Below are 19717 nucleotides of genomic sequence, written 5' to 3' on the forward strand. Positions count from 1 at the left end.
AATGCAAACATTTTACCTGGCAGCTGAGTCACTGTAAAGACGTCTTGAGTGTCTGTTATTTCTACGACACCAATGAGGGATTATGTTATGAATTCAGGCAAGAAATTGTATGTGCATTTGAAGATGAGAATTCAAAGAACTTTGGTGCAAAGTCAAAGTGCTATTGGTGGTTATTTGTTGTTGTTTTTTTGCTTTTCTTTGGGCATACAACAGCAGAACACAAATAATATTTATTTGAATTCTGCAACTTTCCTTTTGAGCCCTTTGGACTCTCATAGAGTGACGGGAAGGACTTTTACAAGACTCAAGTGCTCTGAAGTGATGCCTTTTTGCTGTTTGCCTTAAGAACACAACACAACAATTGGAACTGAGAACTTGTATTATAGCTCTGTGTGGTCAGGCATCTCCTTGTGTTATAGTATTAATCTCATATTAGCTCAAGGCTGTCCTCACACCTTTTCCTCCAGCAAACACCCTGGCCGGGTCTCTCATAGGCAGAGGTGTAGCTGTAATATAACAAGGCCATGGGTGTAGGAACCATTATAGATCTGCCTCCCCCATACCTTTTCAGACCATATTCACATTGCCTGCCTGTCTGAGCCAATTTCAGAGCCTCTAGAGCCTGGCAGCCTCTAAATCTGTTACTTGTATTGTGTAAGAGTCTCTATTTGTGTGAAAATCCATCCAAGGTCTTCCTTGTTACATGGCATACACAGACAGTTGGCAGCATCAGCTCCCATTAGTTGACCATTAGCTAACTGTTCATTGAATGGGGCAGTAACAGCTGGTTGCTTTTTGTGTTATGATTTTTATGTTATCCCCTCAGGTGAGTCATAATGTCACTAAATAGTGTTTAGTAAAGTATCTGCTACCCAAAGTACTGTCATTGTGCTGGGTTTCTAATGACTAATGTAGATTGTACAACGTTGTAGTTAACCTAGCTAGGCTAACTGCAAGCATTAGCCTGCTAACGTTAGCTAGCTAGAAGAAAACGAGTGGGATTTAAGTTTATGTTGAGTCACAAACTTTTATGTTTCTTCCACACTATGCTAGTTTTAGCCACCATCTTTAATTCCTCATCTGTCTTGCTGTGAGGTAAAGTTAGATTTACGTTGTGTTAGCTAACGTCCCTTCCAGAAAACAAAGTTTCACTGATCATTCATTTCGACATAGAAATTCATGTTTCACCAACATGTGGCCTGTCACTCTGTGACACAAGACTCAACGTTGGAGAATATGTGCAAGTCCCTGGCTTGTAACAGATAGTCTAATGTCTGTGATAGGATCAAGATGGTTATCTACTGCTCACAGTCAATCAACAGGGGGACTGACTTTATGTAGAGAATTAAATATCTTACAGGACAAAATTCTAAACAGATTTATTTTTGGGCCCTCGCATCAGAAACGTAAGTATTAGAAGGTCTTCAGAAAAATGAGGAGGGGTCAGCATTAAAATTGTTACTGACGTGTTGTGGAATTGAAAGACAAAATGATATGCTACATACTCTGGTCATACTCTGTTGTAATTGGAGACATTTTAGCTCTCATGTTTATTTTCTAGCAATGACACTGAATGATAAAATACACCCACATGCCTAGAGAAGTACTCTCTAACAGTAATTTTCCTTGTTTTCTAATTCAGCCCCAGTTGGGCTACATGCTGTACATCTGTGAGATATCAGACTAGAGGTCAGAGTCAGCCGACAGAATCTAATTTCTTTCAACAGGGGATAATAGCGCATATTCAATAATGCAAATTATCCGAGGGTGCAAAAATACATACGTATTTGAGTGCTTAAATTCTCATTGGGGTCAGCCATTCTAAAGAAACAGTTTTCTGTGTATTCATAGTACTGAAAGCAACATTGGGCTAACGTAGGGAATATGGTTAATGTGTAATGTGTCTCTTTGACTTTTCCCCCTATTTTGACAAATCCAATGAGAGTGAGGCTGAGTCAGTAGACTGAGAGAGGCGGCAGGGCAGGAGGCTGGATCTGAAGTGAGAGATAAAAGTGTTTTGACAGAATAACCATCTTAATGTGCTTTATAGGCTGACCATTCACCACCATTCACAGTTACAGCTTGTGTATGCATTGGCTCACAAGCTCCTACTCCATAGGACAGAGCTTTATAGTCTGTATGTTCTACACAGTGCAACAGAAAACCATCTTGGCACCAGGGCTGGAACGACATGCTTATCTCACAATATGATTCGATACGTGATATGGGGTTTCACGATTCGATGTAATAAATAAAAGTTCTATGACAACAAAGTCTTTCAGAGCCATGAATGTTTATAGCAATGGCATTGGCTTGCTAGAATGTAAGCAACAATCTAAAACTGTCATTACAAAGTGCAAATAGTAGCCTATAATTTGGATGGAGAGCTTGTGAAATTGTGTCATTTGTCATTACTACACTTCTGCCACACGATACGTATTGAATTTGTATATATATATATATATATATATATATATATATATATAAAGATCTGAACTGCTGTTAATGTGAAGGAATGGTCAGTCTCTGTGTAACTATTTTATATTTTGAAAACCTTGTATCTCCAAAATGTCAACTATTCAGCAACTAAGAAAACCAGCCTTTGTTTTCAGATTGACAAATGTATTGTCTGTATGTATTTTTAGTTTCTCCAATGGGTTTTGAAAACATTTCACAGGCCCAAGAATCGTAGAAGATTCTCAATGCATAGCGAAATATGTAATCCTTCAACTGAAATTAGAAGATGAAAATCACAAAAAATTGAGTTATAAGGTTTTCACATGACAGCAGTGATTTATTGGCTAATTTAATATTTTAGCTTTTTTCAGTGACATCCATTTATAATGACATTGATTCTTTTTTTTGTAAATCAAACTCTGACTGACTTTAGTGGACATAAAATTAATACAATAATTAATAGAAAATGAGGGTGTCTATTAAAAAAACTCAAGTATTGTATTTCCACATTCTGCTGGTTGTCATATGGTTACAGTACAGGAAATTCACTAGAAATATGCAGACTGATGTATGAAAAAAAACCAATCTATTGGCTCCTATCTGGGAGTATACAGCATGACACAGGCTGAAATTAGCAGATAACAGCACAGAAATAATACATATTGAAATAATACATATGGAAAGGTATTCTGGATGAAATTTAATAATAATTCAGAAATAATAATAATTCTACATTATTTTTCTGCTACTGGTATAGCCTGAATTAGAATTGGTAAACCACATGAGAAAAGTAATCAAAACACAGGAAATTTAACTGACGGTAAGGTGTAGGATTATGCTGTGTGATACAGTGTAGTACATGCTAGTTAAAATGGCTAGGCATTCAGCAAGCAAGGCAAAACAACTGCCACCCATGATTACTATTATCATTTGGACAATCTATTGCCAGTGTGTTTTACTCAACAACTTTTATAACCATCTTTGTAATTTGTTAATGTTTCACCCTTTGCTGACAGAATCTTAGGACACAAACCTAATTAGGTTATATTTTTCCATATGTATTGTTCAAATTTTTAAAAAATAAGCTGCTCTGGTGCAATGGCTTAGCAAAGATCCTCAGCTGGCAGGTCAGATGTTTTTTCATGGTTCTGTGTGGCAATGTAGTTATAGCAACTCATACTGACAGATAGTGTAATAACATGTCAAAATGAATTAAAATGTTCATCTGAATGGATTGAAAATGTAATAAACCTGCTATAAATTCCCAGATAATGTAATAATTAAATTAACTGGCCATTAGTACCTCATTAGGGATGTAGCATATTTGTAACTGATTATGTAGTAACACTAACAATGCAATATGTGACTCATAAGAATAAGAAGAGTCGATAGCCTACCTAAATTGCAGGAGCATCAGTTACAAAAACTGCAAAATGATTTAATGAGTCTCAAAAATCATGACAACATATGCCAAACAGACAAACAGATAGATGGACACTTAATCGGGACAGTTGCTAAACACCACTAAACTCCGGCTTTAAACATTACCACAGAAATTAATTAATATTTCTGTAAAAACTTCTCAACAAGAACTTTATATCATGAACTTCACAAAGTGTTTTTATGTATTTATGGCAGGGCGGTCATTTGGAAACCACTGTCTCCAAGGCCAACACACAAAGATACATGACCTGGTGTAAGGAGCACAAAACCTGGAGCCCTGAGCAAAGAAATAAAGTAATAAGATCTGATTAATCGTATTTCACCAACAATGAAAACTGTCATGTCTGCAGGACAAAGGCTAAATGTCAGAGGGCATAAACATGAGAGACAATCTGCAGGAACTGCACAGCCCTATCTGTGACATTTTAACTCAAGGCACTCAAGCACATTGAATGCCCTTTAAAAAAAATGGTCAGTTTACTTTTAGAAGGTAAGTTAACTGCAAATTAAGTCAACAAGTCAACTATCCCCCAGGGTTCAGTGGGCTCCAGCAGCTCTCTAAACTTGCCCTGTAATGAAACACAATGTGCAGAAAAAAACCCATTAATTTCTGACCTAGCACATGACTCACTGACCAGTAATCACCCTAAAAGTATTACAGAACAATTTTGTGGTAATTGGAATGGCTTTAGCCAATTACTTAGGGATTTGAGAAGCTAAATGTAACAGCTGTATCAGATTGCCCAGTTGTCTAGACCTGTGCCTCATGGTCTTTCTTTGTTTCTCTCTCCCCATTTGCTTGCTAATATGTAACTCTTCACTCCCAGCCCATGGCCTGGAAAACTAAGATAAGCCAAGATCTTGTTAAATTCAGACAGCAAGACATTCCTTGGTATACTTTATAGGGGAAGGGTTGGTCTGAGCTCTGGACATTTCCCTGGTCTTTCATATAGATATATATATATATCTCAAGTTTCCTCAGTCCCTCTGAGGTGTGTAGGGCAAAAATACAGAGAGAATGCAATTTGAATGGAAAACACAAAACATTTTAAGCATTCACACCTTGTAATGAAAATACCTGGAATGCTTTAACTGAAAAATCAACTGTGGTGTGCAGTTTGAAATTGGAACAGTTGAAAAGCACACTCTGTTTTAGTCAAATATGTGCCGCCTACAGCTCTATAAAAGGGGACCAGATGACTTTGACTGATTTACAGACTGCTGCCTAGATTTTACAACAAAATACGACTGGTTTTCACTTGCATTACTAGTCACCAGATGATAGCTCTCTCAAGCACTGCAACTGAAAACCATCTTTTTTTAGCCCCTTGTTAAAAGTTGACTTTTGAGAGATGTACTGTAGATGCTTGAAGAGAACATGAAGTTAAAATCAGAAATGTTCTCTGACTTAAATAACCATACAGTTTTAGGCTGCTGTGTATTTTTAGAGCTTGCTGAGATGTGGTGAAGTAGGCAAAACACTCCACACACCAGCCAACACCATACTTGCTGTTTACAGCTAATCAAGTCTGTGACAAATATCAAAATCATTTCCATTCATATGCAGATTAGGCTGCATATCCGCAGGGTCTACCTACTGCACTTGAGCCCTCAGAAACTTGTCAACACAGGCTGTGTTTAGAGAGTGAGCAGCACGTCAGCGCATTAATGCCATCGCTCCAGGCGACAGGAAGCAGCTTGAAGCCTTGCCCCCACCAATCCTGGGACCAACAGAGCACTCCTACCTTTCATCTCCCTCTGACTGCTCATCCCTCCCATTTCTCAGCTAGATGACTTCTCATATCCTGCCTATCAGGCTCCACTTAGGGAGGAAGCAGGTGGTGGTGGTGGTGGTGAGGGGAAGCTGGAGCCACACATTGAATCCCCAAAGGGTTTCATCAGCACCTTTTATGAGATGAGAGCCCTGATACTCTCAAGACACACTCCTACCACGTTCACTGGGAGTGTATGAAACGAAAAAGCCTCCTCAAGAGAGTTCGCTTCAAAACGTGTAACATTTTCACTTCCCTTGCATGCATTTCCTTGGCATACTCTAAAGCTGATGGTATAGTAATGGATTTTTCCTGGCCTACATCACAGCACACTAATCAAAAAAGACAACAGCTTGAAATCAAAGACAAAGCAGTTATCAATTAAAGTGCAGCCCAGCTTGATGCCCAGCTCCTTGATGCAACATTTTAGCAGTGCCAGCTTCATCAGTGAGTGTGGGATCAGGCAGCTGTGTGTCCGTGTTTGTGCATGTGTGTGTGTGTGTGTATGTGCATGCACGTGTGTTGAGATCTAGCCTGAACCCATCGGGCTCGAGTCCCGAAACCCAGGCTCGGCAGGAGAGAGCTGTGACGCTGCAGCTGTCAGAAGCTTCTCATAGAGCGAGGCTGAGAGGGGCAGCGCAGGCCCACTGCTGGGATTCAGGGGCCAAAAACACATTATCTAGAGTGATTTAGCAAAATTGAGCAAAAGCCCTGCTACTGTGAAGAGTCTATCGCTACCACTATGGGCTCTCGGAGTTCCCACTCTTTTCAGAAATCATTTTCCATCATTTTCCATTATGAAATTATTCTATATTTTAGGGCCAAAAACCAAATAGGATAGGTTTTAAGACATTAATAGTGGGTGAAGGGAATGCTTACGTAAGAGATTTTTTTTTTCCCAAATGCTTTATAAATGATTATTTCTGTTACATTTTGTGAAAGGATTCTGAAACGTTTTCATTTTCCTAGTCATTTCAGTTTCCCATTCGATTTTTTACATTTCTCATTTTCTGTTGCTGCCATTACTAGAAAGCTATAGCTTATACATTTTTCCTTTTTTAATGTTTTCCTGAGCAGTGGGAGTCCTGACTATCCTGAAAATTGATCACAGAAACTTCAGTCGTGCCTGCGAGGTTTACTTTTGAGATCATCTCAACAGGTATAGAAAAATTAGTTTCTTTCACAGAAGAGAAGGGGGACTTTCTCCGAACTCCTTTGTGGTTTCATGTGAGTCAAGGGAATGCGTCTGTCGGTGTGCTTCGCAGGTTATCAGTGCTTGAACAACCTCTGTTCTGCTAGAGCGACATCCTAAGGCAGAGATGACGACACTCATCATCATCCAGAGAACAAGCCTGGGCCTGGGGTTTCCATACACTTGGGAATTTGCTGTTGCTATGTTAACCGTGGCTCCATACGCTTATTTTGGCAGCATACTGAGACCGAAGGAATGAAAGATCAGGCAGGGTTTCCCCATATTTTCAAGAGGGAAAATGAGGGCACCATCAGAGCAAGAGGATCCGCGCATGGCACATGGTGGAAGGCAGAGGATGAGCTTTTATCTGCAAAACATGGTTGTTTGTTTGCAGGGGAAAATAAATCAATGGAGGGATAATCTCCACTCTAGCAACTTCAAGAGGCCGTACCTTAAATAAAAACCACAGTAGAGAAAGCAGAGGAAGAGGTGTAACACTAACAGACATAGTCATCTATTGATTAGAATAAAACCATGACATTTCAGTCTTACAACCTTCGTTATGAAACAAAAGGTAAAAAAAATCTATAAAAGAGGTAAATATAAAATACACAATGACAGAGAGGCCTACATAATATCAGTTTTGTTCGTAAAAAAAAAAAAAAAAGTAAGTATTCTACCAAAATAAAATACCACTTTGAAAGAAAAAAGATCTGTGTGATAAATGTAAATTGCACACACACAGACACACACACACACACAAAACTTGCGAAGACATTGAGTTATGATGTGTTGAAGAGAGAAGACTGGTACCAGTTTATAAACACAGCCGAGGCCTGCAGTGCAGACTGGTGAGAAAAATATATTTCCCAAAGTTAGTGACTGAGGAGACGAGGAACCAGTGAGCCAGGCAAATCATACTCCATCTAAACCGATTAGCCTAAATCCTCTCTGTAATTCAGTTTTCATCCCCAAAGTGAAGCAGCTGTTACCCAGGAATAGCTCTGTAATCAGCTCCCAGATGTTTTATCACAACACTTTTCCACAACAATAAAATGACTACCCAATATTTTTATTAGCCGCAGCACAGATGGGCCGTGAGGAAATCTTAACATCCTAAAAATCTCTTTAAAAACAGGACAACAGGATGGGCTGTGTAATTACCTGGAGCCGTGCAGTGCGGCCTATAGCATACCATACGATACATACCGTACCTGTGCCATATAGTTCCCAAGGACAGAGGAATGTTATACCTCCCAAGTAAAGGGTAGGAGTTACAATTTCATTAATAATGGGATAGAAACACACTGAGAAAACTGCAGAGTCATCACCTGGGCTGTGATGGGGGTATTATACCATACACAAAGACTATCCTAACCTCACAATTGCGTGTGAGTGCATGCTCCCTCTTACTTTCGCTGTGCTCCGGCACGCTATGGGGAGAAAGATAATCCCTCCTAACCTGGGATTAGAGAGGAGGGGAGCAGAGGGAGATGGATTCAAGTATGCACTCAGTGTCACAAGCGATTACGACCGATCACATCCAAGATGCAGATGCTCCACGCGGCAGATGTTACTGCAGCACTCGGATGGTTCGGAGAGAATTCGGCGGGTCGAGGCAGTCGTCGGCGACCTGAACTTATCTTGTTTCATGAGGCAGAAACAACAAACAAAACAAGCCCGCTGAGCTTGGCGCTGCAGACATGCATTGGAAACTGGAGAGCAGAAAAGCATTCCTCTCTGTTTCAGGTGCTGCCATGTAAGAAAAAATGTTCCAGTCAGGAATTTGCTCTCTGCTCTACACTGTAGACCCTCCACTCCAAATCTGAATTATTGATTTACACACGTTTGCCCTTTAGACACTAAACAATTCTCGCTTTACAAATGGGAAATGGAAGCAACTGTGTGAGTTTGAACTTCAAAAGCAGCACATTTTTTATTATGAACCGAACAATCAACAATCTTTTCCTTCCTCCTTAGCTCTCCAGCAGAAAGTGGAGGAGGGGGATGTCTACCTGGAATGAAAAACAAAGGCAGTGGCAGTCTGTCTGTCAGTGGGAACATCCCTGATGCTGACTGACTGGCTGGATTAGAGGCTGGAGGCAGACAGGGATTCAGCTCCACAAACAACTGCCTGGGAATGCCGGGGCTTGTGTGTGCTCAGGTAAGCTCACCTGAATGCAACAGAGTCCTCAGGAGACAGGAGGCAAGGGCTGGAGTCCATCGAAACACAACAATTAACTGACTTAAAATGACAGGAGAAACCCCACCATCCCCACCTCCCCAACACACACACACACACACACACACACAGATACCAATCTTGCTCTAAAGAAGCACTTTCTAAGTAAATAAAGAGGTTCTTGATCCACGCCTCTGTGCGTGACTTCCTAGTGTTCCAGGTGTGATGTTTCTCTCAAACAGTAAACAGAGAGCCACAAACAAATATGTGTAATTTCAGCCTTCCGTGAGGATTCATTCAAAACCTTGACAAGCTTGACAAATAGCAAGACACACAAACACAGCCGCTGTCATCTCCTTTTGACAAGACACAACCACCTTAAACGCAGATGTAACGACACACGGTGGCAGATTCATTAAATAACAGGAGAAATTCATTCAAATGAGAGGTTCAACAGCCAGTCGTCTTCTTTTTTCCACTGACACATCAAGTACACAAATTATGTCAAGAATGTACAGTATTTGCAAGTATCTGACATTTGTTCCACTACAAGGGCGTTAAGAGTAGCAGTACATTAGTCCCACAGTGAGAAAGCTTCATTCATTGTGACACACACCAATTAAAAATGATAAGCATTTTGGGATGTAGCCTAATTGCCATTTGTGGTGAAAAGCCCATCTGGTCTCTTTATGTAGCCAACTTAATTGAGTGAAACAGCAACTTCTCTTCAAGTCTAAATTACATAAGCATAATTTATCAAGCTAAACAAAACAGTCCACCAAGGGTTTAGCATTCTCCTCAGCAGATCCTTTTTTTCCCCCTTTTTCAAGAAAAAAGAATCAGCAATGCGTTGCCCACTCAAATCAAAGAAGGCCATTCTTGCACCAGCTTTTCACATACAACTGTGCCAAACACTGGACAAGAGTATGTCAGTATCAACATAGATTTAAATGTGGGCCCTGTGGTTATTTATGAGCGCCCCCTTTACAGTTTAAATCACACAACACGTCAAGCAGCAGGTGTATCGCTGCCAGGAAGAACTCGGCCCATGGCAGCTCACTAAGTAGGCCAACATTGTGCCATTTATCAAGACAATCCATCCATCAGAGAAACTAAGATCTCAACTTCAACAGCGCGAACAAGCTTGTCGTCAGATGCCAAAGTGCCATAAGTATTTGGATAGAGCATAATGAACGGCTTGGCGTTTTCCATGCATTCCACAACTTGTGAGGAAAATTTGCAAAGAGTAAATTAGTGCTGTCGTTCCCCCCTAATGAGCGCAGGCTGAGAGTATCAATCCTATAACAATCAGCAGTGCAGGGCGCTGGTCCCAGTACAGTGCACAGGCCAGCGAGGCCACAATGACAACAGATAGTGTGGGCTTCCAGCCTGAAAGCCTGCCTATTGATGTCTAAAGCAGGAAGCCAAGACGATACACACACAAACACAAACACAAACTAGAGTTTTCCGCAGTAATTTGTAGTCTACAGTAAATATGCATATATACTCAAAACTATGCATACATTCATAGTTCATCATGGCCATTTGAACAAACTCCAGGAATCACACTGAGCAGCTGTGACATAAAAAATAACTGTTCACCATAAAAAAAAATTGCAAGTGCAGTTGGTAAATATCCGAATGAACCTGAATCGAGGAGGAGAATGTTTTTTTCGCTTCTGAACATGACAGAGTGCAGCTGTGTGCCTGTGTACACCATTCAGCTCCTCCCCAACACGGCTGTTCAAAGAGTTGGAGGCTCTGTCTGGGGATTTAGGGCAGCCACCAGCACTGCTCAAATCTTAAAGAAATAAAAAAAAAAAAAATAGCTCAGTGACTGCTTCACAAGCTGCAGTGCAGTATGTGCAGGGCAGCCCCCCTATGGATGGGTCACCTCCGACGAGCCTCCCCATCAATTTGTCAAGTCGTTTAGGTGCCATTATGTGACACGAATCCCACGTCAGAGAATTACATTTTATACTTCAGCTGTCTTTCCAAAGAGACGAGAATGACTCACAAGCATGTTTGACATCTGATGTGCGAGATGTGTGATGTCTCTGGCCGTTCCGTTTTTATATATTTATTTGTTTTGTTTTGATGAATGAGTACACAACCAGGATTGAGGAGAGGAATTAGAAATATGTTGTTTTTAATCCAATTGTCAAGTCTAAAATTGACATGAAAGATTGTAGGGAGTGGTGAGACAAGCTAATCTAATTGTCAATTCTGGAAGATAAACTACCAGTGTGGGATATAAGAGCATTTTCAAGCTTTGTGTGTGTGTGTGCTAGAGAAAGAGAGGGGGATGAAAACAGAGAGAGAGAGAGAGAGAGAGAGAGAGAGAGGGAGGGAGAGAGAGAGAAAGAGAGAGAAGCCCAGAGAGAGATCCATGACAAATAACCCAATTGAGCTAATAATAAGAGGATTGACTGAACCTGACTCAACAATAAAGGAGCTCTGAATGGGCTTGACCGTCAACCAGCAGCTCCGATAAAGTATTGGCATTCAGCATCACCTCCTTGATAAAGAGTTGTCCCATGCAATTTAGTCAACACTCTCATTAGCATTCTATCCACCTGTTGGCATTGCTCTTAACCTGCCTATTCTTTCACCGTAGCCACATTAGTCCCAGGTCATGAGGGGAGAAAATGTGTTTAGGGGCCCACTGAGGTGCATTGTGGGAAAAGAGGGCCTCTATCAGAGAGGCCCTTTGTGTTCACTCATCACCACCGAAGGGTAGCAGAAAGGACGCACTGTCAGGCACGCTACTTCAACTAATCGCCAACACCAGCAGCCATTCACCGAGCCTCTAATTGATCACATGTGGAGATGTGAAAGTCTTTACTAATGCTTTTACTAATTTTACTAAATCAAGAGGCCCTTGCATGGAGAAATAATGGATCATCATGTTGAGGTGTCGGGAGGCCTGAGCTGCCTAGTACATTGCAGAGTAAATAGATTGTCGCTTTGTGTGTGAAGACAGAAGACAAGCCCCTCTATTATCAACTTAGTGGTATTGCAAGGATTTCTCTACGAGCAGTACTATCCTGAATGCTCAGATAAAAGGATAATAAATGTGGCAGCTCTGACATCCAAATGTTTTTTTGTTTTTTTTAAACTAATGGCTAAGCGGGAGATAGATAAAGCATGACGGAGAATAAGTTAAGAAAAAGTTACCTCTATAAACAATTTTTTCCCCTCTGCCTATTTTGTACTATTTCCCATATATTTCCTATCCCATTTTCACTGCATGCCTATTTTCTCCTTTTTTCATGCTGAAATGAGAAACTGTGCAAATAAGTTATGGCTCTGAAAAACTCTCCTATCCGTGTACACACATTTTGAATAGTAATTCTGCTACATTAGACACGTTATCAAATACATACAAGACCTTCCTCTATCTTCCTAGCAAAAGATTAGTTTGGTGAAGATCAAGTCGAAACAAGATAAAGCAACTCAGTATTTCTGCCACACAGAAAGGTCAGTCGGCACAACAAGGACCGACTTCAACCACGATGGTGTGCTTGCTACATAACAACTTCAAGAGGGTAAGTTCAAGACTTTTTTCAATCACTCACTCCTGTATGTCAACAGCATCCTCCACTGTGTCGTGCACATTAGCTTTTGATTGAAAAAATGAATGACATAATGTTGTCCAAACAGCCTGATAGTAAACTATACTTGATCATTTAACCAAAGTAACTTACCATAGTCCTCAATGGAGAAATAGAAGATGTCATTTGTAGCGTTGTCCCCGTCCCTCAGAACATAGCAAATCTTCATGTCATCAATTTCAGCTGAAAAAGAAAACCATATTTACTTAAACATCCATGATAACTTGGTCATAAAAATTCTCATCTGCTCAGTTGCCTCAATTGACTATTAAAAAATGGCACATGGTCATGTTTGTTCAATTTGGTCCTGACAGACCAGATGTCAATGACTACGCATGAGCCCTGCTTTCAGAAGTGAGCCAAGGCTGCTTGATAAATTGTGTAAACTGCTTAGTATCAGCGGGAATTTGAGAAGAGGAACTGCCCGGTAACAGGGGCTGTATATCTATTGGGCTCACAAATGACACTAAGCATAAAGAATAGCCAGACTCCAGGAGCTACAGCACAGCGGCCTGTCTTACCTTCTTGATACTGGGGTGTAAAGAGTGCGTTCTTTATAGCCCCGGATCTCGGGGACTGTGAAGTTTACAGCCCTCGCTGTCTTCAATATTTGATGTCAAAACATTTCCCTTCAAAGAGGCCGACGCATAAAAATGCATAGCCACAATTTTCAAATGCCCAGGAGATAGTGGCTTTATTTACTGTCTGTTTACCCCTGTGAGAACTCCTGAAATATTGAACAGGCCTCCTGAGGGAAGCAGCTCAGAGAGTGACTCAGTAAATACAAACAGGAAGTACATGGATATTGACTGTACACTGATCTTGCTACCCAGATACTTAGAGTTTACCGAGACCCCCCTCTGGTCCATTTGCACTAGAATGTAACTACACTGTAATTCTCTTTGCAAAGCCTGTGAGCTGCTCTGAGTCATAATAACATATCTCCCTCATTCTGACATGTTTGCATGTTCGCATCGTCTATAATCCCCTTGTCTGCATGTTAGAAAATATTACTCTGATGTGCACAAGTCACCATCAATTCTCTCTCAGAGTGAAATACATTAGGCGCCGTTTGAAAAAGCACTGCTCTTGTGAAATCTGGTCAGCCTGAGGCATTGGCATACTTCATCTCTGTAAATAGGCAGTCTCCTGAGTGAAAACAAAAACCTTTGTCTTTGAACTCAGCTTTTTTCAGACCTCAGAGGGTAGCGCAATTAGCATAGTGAGTAAATGTATAATGATTTTGAGAGTTATAGGGCTCAGAAACCTCTGGGAATTCAAAATGATCTTCAATGTGATATGGCTGCGCAGCACATTACAAATCTAATATAATGTAACAGGATTACAAAGCCATTTGAAATGCAGTTTTCTCTTACCTTGGGTGAAGGTGGTGATAGTGGCATTTCCTTTGCCAAGGTTGATCAGGTAGCCATGCTCTGGGCCCACTGTGATTTTAAACGTCACAGAATCATGTAGGCTGTCTCTGTCTTCTGCCTTTAGGGTCTTACTGGTGATCAAGAACCCCAGGTGACCACTCTCCAAAACCCGCAATGTGGGCGCACCCTTGTTCACCACAATCTGCGGTACCCCATTATCCACCGACAGCACAGTAATCTTCATCTCTTGGGGCCTGCGAGTCTCATACACTGTATCGGGGAACACATAGAAGTCTGTGTGAGTGCCATCAGTGACAGTGAAGGAGAAGCTGTCCTCAGCAGTCTCTGTGCCGTCATGCTTGTAGCTGATCATGTTCTCGTTCAGATCCTGCTTAGTGAAGGAGGTGACAGGCCGGGTGTTGTTGAAGAGCAGGCGACCGTGAACTGGGATTTGAGTGACCGTGAACTTCAGGAGGTGGTCTGCAGTGTCTCTATCCTCCACTGTTAGCTCAAAAGGCGTGATGAGCTTGTTCTGCCCCTCGGTCACCACTAGGCCATGCACTGTCACCACAGGCTTTTTATTATCTACGTCAGTGATGGAGATGCGGAAGGTGCGGAACACCGGGTTGTAGCCGTCAGTCACCTCAAATTCAAAGCTATCCATCTTCGCTTCGTCGTCCGCAGTGTGGATGTAGTAGACTTTGTTGCCGGCGAGCTGCAGCTGGGTGAAGGACGTGATGGGCATCCCAGGAGTGTCCGTACACTCCAGGTGTCCTCTCATTGGGGCTCTAGTGATAGTAAAGACCAAATGTTCATCTGGGCTGTTGAGGTCGCTGGTGCTGAGCAGGTCGGTGGTCAGGGTCACCCTGCCGCCCTCTTTTAGGGATACACCTTTATTGACCACATCAGGGAAAACCATGTCAATGCCACCCACTGTCACATAGAAGTATCTGTCAATCAAAGGGTTGATGCCATCTGTCACGTCAAATTTGATAAGGTCGCGAATCCCTTCTTGTCCGTTATGGATGTACACAATCAAACCCTGGTCCACCTCATTCTGTGTGAAGTTCATCCCAACTGTGATGTTTTGTAATGTCCCATAAGGTGTCGTCTTCTGCAAATACCCCTGCCCAGGCCCATAGCGGATAATGTACGTTAGTGTGCTATCCTCAGAGTCCAGATCAGTAGCTTTTAAAACATCGTTGTTTATGATTTTCACATCACCTATCTCAATTTCAAGGCCGTCATTGATTGCCATCCTCGGGGTTTCGTCATCCACAGGGATAATCATAACAATTACTGTTTTCTCTATGCTGAACTTTCCGTCGGTGAGAACGATATCAAAGCTGTCCTCTGTGGTCTCTGAGTCATCGTGCTCATACACAATGCTGGAGGCCTCCCTGATCTGATCCAAGGTGAAGTTAGTGACTGGGACAGTGCCGCTAGTGAGCTGATTGAGAATAAATCCATGCTTGGGGGGTCTGGTGATAATGAATGTCAGCTCATCGGAGGGGATATCTGCATCAGCACCATTCAAAATGGGTGTGTCGATGACTATGTTCATTCCCTCCATAACCACAAACTCTCTCATGAAAATCTCAGGCTTTTCATCATTAGAGGGGATTATGGAGATGGGGAAAAAGTGCCTTTCAGAGAAATTGATGCCGTCAGAGCACCTGAACGTAAACCTGTCTTCCAGTCGTTCTACGCCTTTGTGAATACTCTGAACATAGTAAATGTGATTCTGTCTGATGTCCTTTATGGTGAAAGCACTAATAGCTGTGCCAGACCTGGATTTCTCTGATCCTGGGGCCGGGGAGATATTTTCCACATAGCCCGACGTTGGCTGTACTATGATTGTACAAAGGAGGTCATCATTGGGAGTGTCAACATCATCAGCGCTTATGTGAAGGATTTCAATAGCATTCTTTTCTCCTTCAACGACAACGAACTGCGGCCCCACAAAGACCTCTGGGGCCTGGCTGTCCAAGGGAAGAATAGTAACGTGCACTCTGACCCCGGTAATCTTATTTCCCCCTACAGTCCACTCATCAGACATATCAGTCAGAGTGAGATTGAAGAAGTCCTCCTTTGTGGCCAGGCCCACCTCTCCGCTGGTGTGTGCGTAGACCACCAGGCCGTTGATGATATCAGCCTGGGTGAACCGGCCTGATGGGACTCCATTCACCAGGATTTCACCTAAAACTGGCGGGTCCTCCACAATGAACGTCAAACGAAGGTCATCTGTGTCCTCATCTCTTCCCTGAATAACATTACTTGTGATTTCTGTTGCTCCATTTTCCAATACATCTATAAAGGAGCCAATTGTGCCAGCTGGGAGACTGATAGTTGGGGTCTCATCATCGATGGGCTTCACTGTAATCTTGATAGTAATTGGGACAACGTGGACGCCATCACTGACATCTATCTGTATCGAATCGACCGTCGATTCATCTCCATTATGGATGTAGGAAATTCTGTCATTTCCAATATCTTCCAGAGTGAAAGTGTCGCCTTTTGTCATGTCAGTGAAGGTAAACTGCATATGGCCGTGTAGTGGAGGCTGAGTAATGGTAAAGGATATCTGTCTGCTGTCAGTGTCTGTGTCTGAGGTGTCTAGCTCGGCACTCGTAATGATATGTGTGCCGCGTTCAAACAGAGTGAATCCAGAGTTGGTTATCTGCGGTGGCTTGTTGTCCACAGGCTGCAAAAATATAGTGAAAACTCCCTCTACGCTATTTCCAGAAATATCTTCCACAGTGTACTTAAACTGCAAAACGTGAGTAGTAATTCCTAGCTCAAGGTCAGGGGGTTTGTAAGATATTTTATGATGGTTAATCTGTGCCTGAGTGAATGTTGTGACTTCAGTGTCTGGCCTTTCAGTTAATATGAGGGCTCCCAGCACAACAGGACTATTCTCATCTGTATCCGTCGGTGGCTGGACGATTGTGTATTTGAGATCCCTATCTTCTGAGTCCAGGTCAGTGTAACGGAGGAATTTCTTGCGGAAGTAAGTAAGCTGATACTCGTGCACAGTCATTTGCAGAGTAGTGCCAGCGTACAGTTCGGGGGGGAGGTCGTCGACGGGGAGAATCTTGATGACGAACGAGCTCTCACCTGATTGGTTAGGCGGGTCGTTGTCATCTTGAACTCTGAACACAAACTGATCCATGACTGTGCTGGTGCTGTGAGGCCCAATGTGCTTGTAAAACAGTTTACCGTCAGTAATGTCCTGCTGCAGCCATTCAGTTACTACTTTCTCATACATTTCATCCTCTGCATTAAACCTCCAGGTTGATGGGTCCTCCGGGGCCTCAGACTGGCGCAGCAGCACTTGCCCAACAGTGGAAAAGGGAGACTCGATTGTGAATTTTATAGTAGAATCCTCTGAGTCAATGTCTGCTGCACTGAGCATGAGAGAGGAGATTGGCATCATTTGGTTTTTGAATAAAACCAGCCCAGTGTTGGCATTGATAATGGGAGGCTCATCGTCAGTTGGCACAACAGTGATGGGAAACAGAAACTCCACCTCATTTTTGCCATCTGTCATCCTGAAAATAATATTATCACTGTATGTGTCACTTCCATCATGCTGATAAATGATTAGTCCGGCATCGAGGTCAGCTGGGGAGAAAAACTTCCTTCTTGAGCCCAGAACGGTTAGATCTCCATGTCTTAACCCGTCAATTACAGTGACTCTAACTTTGTCTAAATTGTCTTCGTCACTGATTTCCAGATTGTGTGAACTGGACAGAGGCCTGGACTGTCCCTCGTACAGTAACTGGCCTGTATTCCTGGTCACCACGGGGGCCAACGTGTTCATAGGCTTAACAACAATCATGAAAGCAAAAGGGTCTGACACAGCCCCCTCTGTGTCCACAACCTCAAACTCAATCTGGAAAATCCGCTCAGTGTCTGAATCCACAGCAGGGGGTTTGTAGGCTATTTTCAAGTCTTTGAGGTCTCCTTGGTAAAATGAGGTTATTGGCAAATTCCTGTCGTCAGTGCTTACTATGTACCCCTCCTCAAACGACAGGGGGGATGTGATATTGAAAATTAAGTCATCAAGATTAGACTCAATATCCTCTGCAGCCAGCATATCCGTGGTAATCGCTGTCATTACAAACTGGTCCACTTCCATCATCATCATTGCCACAAAACTGGGTTTAGGAGCTGTGTTTTCCTCCCCCTCTCTAATTCGCACTAAAATTTGGAAAAATTCCTGCTTGAGCAAATTGCCTTCCTTATCTTGTAATTCCACAAGCATTGGAATATAATCTCTGTTTGGTGATTTCAAAGCAAAAGTGTGCTGATAGCGGATATTCATTGTAATAAATTCATCACAGTCCACCATTTTTCCAAGACTGCCCTCATCCACAAGTTTCCCGTACCTGGGTAGCGCGCTGCCGCTGGAGAGAGAGGCTATTTTGCACTGCTGTGCGCTCCTATCAAAGGTGAACTCTAAAATTTTCCTGTCGATGGGGTTACTTGTGCCGAGCAGTTTCTCAACAGTGAGTGGCATGTTTTTGGTTAGCACTTCCAACTGGGTGAAAATGACTTCCACCTCCATCATAAAAGGTATTATAATGGTGTCCGTTTGAGTGTCATACCTGAGTTGTAACCTCACCCTGTCCCTTGGAGGACTCCTGGAGCCAAAGTGGGAATACTTAACATCGTTGGGACCAAATTCACACGGAAACTTTTTCGGAGACAGGTGTCCAGGCCTTTGAGACAACGGATCATTGTCCAGGACTGTTATGCTGCATCTATCGCCGGGCTGAACTTGGATGACCAAATCGTTGATGGGATCAATGAAGACTGATCTCCCGAAAGGCACGCGTATCCCATTGTTGGCAACCAATATCGCATCCTCTGACAGCTCGGACCTCAAGGCGTACGATAATCCATAGCTGTCAAAAACCTGCGCAACTGCATCACCTGTCAGAATTACCGCAACCAGAATAAAAGCAGCGCCAGTCCCATGCAGATGCGGGGGAGTAATCCAAGCCATTTGTAGTGTGAAGCCGCAGAGGAGACGCTTTGAACTTTGCGCACAAACCCTAATAAACTAAGTGCGGCGGTTAAAGTTGTAGGAATATACCATCGGAGTTGGAAAATATCACGCACCTATGCGTACTGAGGTGCACCATTCTCTCGCAGCAGCTGTACACTGATAACCTAAACTTCATACTCCCGCAAAGCCGGAGTAAGGAGAGGTCCGCCCTCTTTTCAGGCGATTGGCTGATGTCTCCGTTGGAATGCGTTTGTCAGGTTTTAAATGGACGTGGCTCGTGTCATTCTGCGGAGACAAAACGATACCGCGTGGGTTGGACTTGAGCAGGTTGGATAAGGTGGTGGGGGAGAAATAAATATTATGATGTTTTACCTGGCATATTTTAAACATATTCCCTGTTTTGACCAGATTGGACTGACGGTCCTTAAAATGGAAATAATGCTGCATTTGCTTTGTTGAACCCGTGTAAAGCGGTTTTACCTGTTAGATGTTGTTTATTTATATTATCTATATTATTTTCCTCACCAAAGAATGCCGCAGCGTAAATCAGGCTATTCCCAACAATGAAGGAAAGGAATGAGATGTACAGCTATGATACTGGAGAGGTTATATGATGTGTAATCTAAATGCAGACAAGCTTTGTCTGCAGCTCCCTCTCGTGGTGTTC

At 42.4% G+C, this 19717-nt stretch overlaps 1 protein-coding gene across 1 annotated transcript in view; it reads right to left on the reverse strand.

Annotated features, from left to right (window-relative positions):
• LOC139642345 (FRAS1-related extracellular matrix protein 2-like) overlaps positions 1–19047 on the reverse strand; it is a 59515-nt gene extending 40468 nt beyond the window's left edge. The window contains exons 1-2 of the mRNA XM_071517148.1: positions 14037–19047; positions 12754–12843 (exon numbers count right to left, since the gene is read on the reverse strand). Of these exons, the coding sequence (XP_071373249.1) occupies positions 12754–12843; positions 14037–19047 (5101 nt within the window). The remainder of the gene's footprint in view (positions 1–12753; positions 12844–14036) is intronic.
• Between the last annotated feature and the right edge of the window lie 670 nt (positions 19048–19717).

This window comes from Centroberyx affinis, unplaced genomic scaffold (assembly GCF_046629955.1).
Source record: "Centroberyx affinis isolate AG114_WGS23_722 - 3 ecotype Tasmania unplaced genomic scaffold, CSIRO-AGI_Caff_v1 ptg000466l_1, whole genome shotgun sequence".
Taxonomy (NCBI): domain Eukaryota; kingdom Metazoa; phylum Chordata; class Actinopteri; order Beryciformes; family Berycidae; genus Centroberyx; species Centroberyx affinis.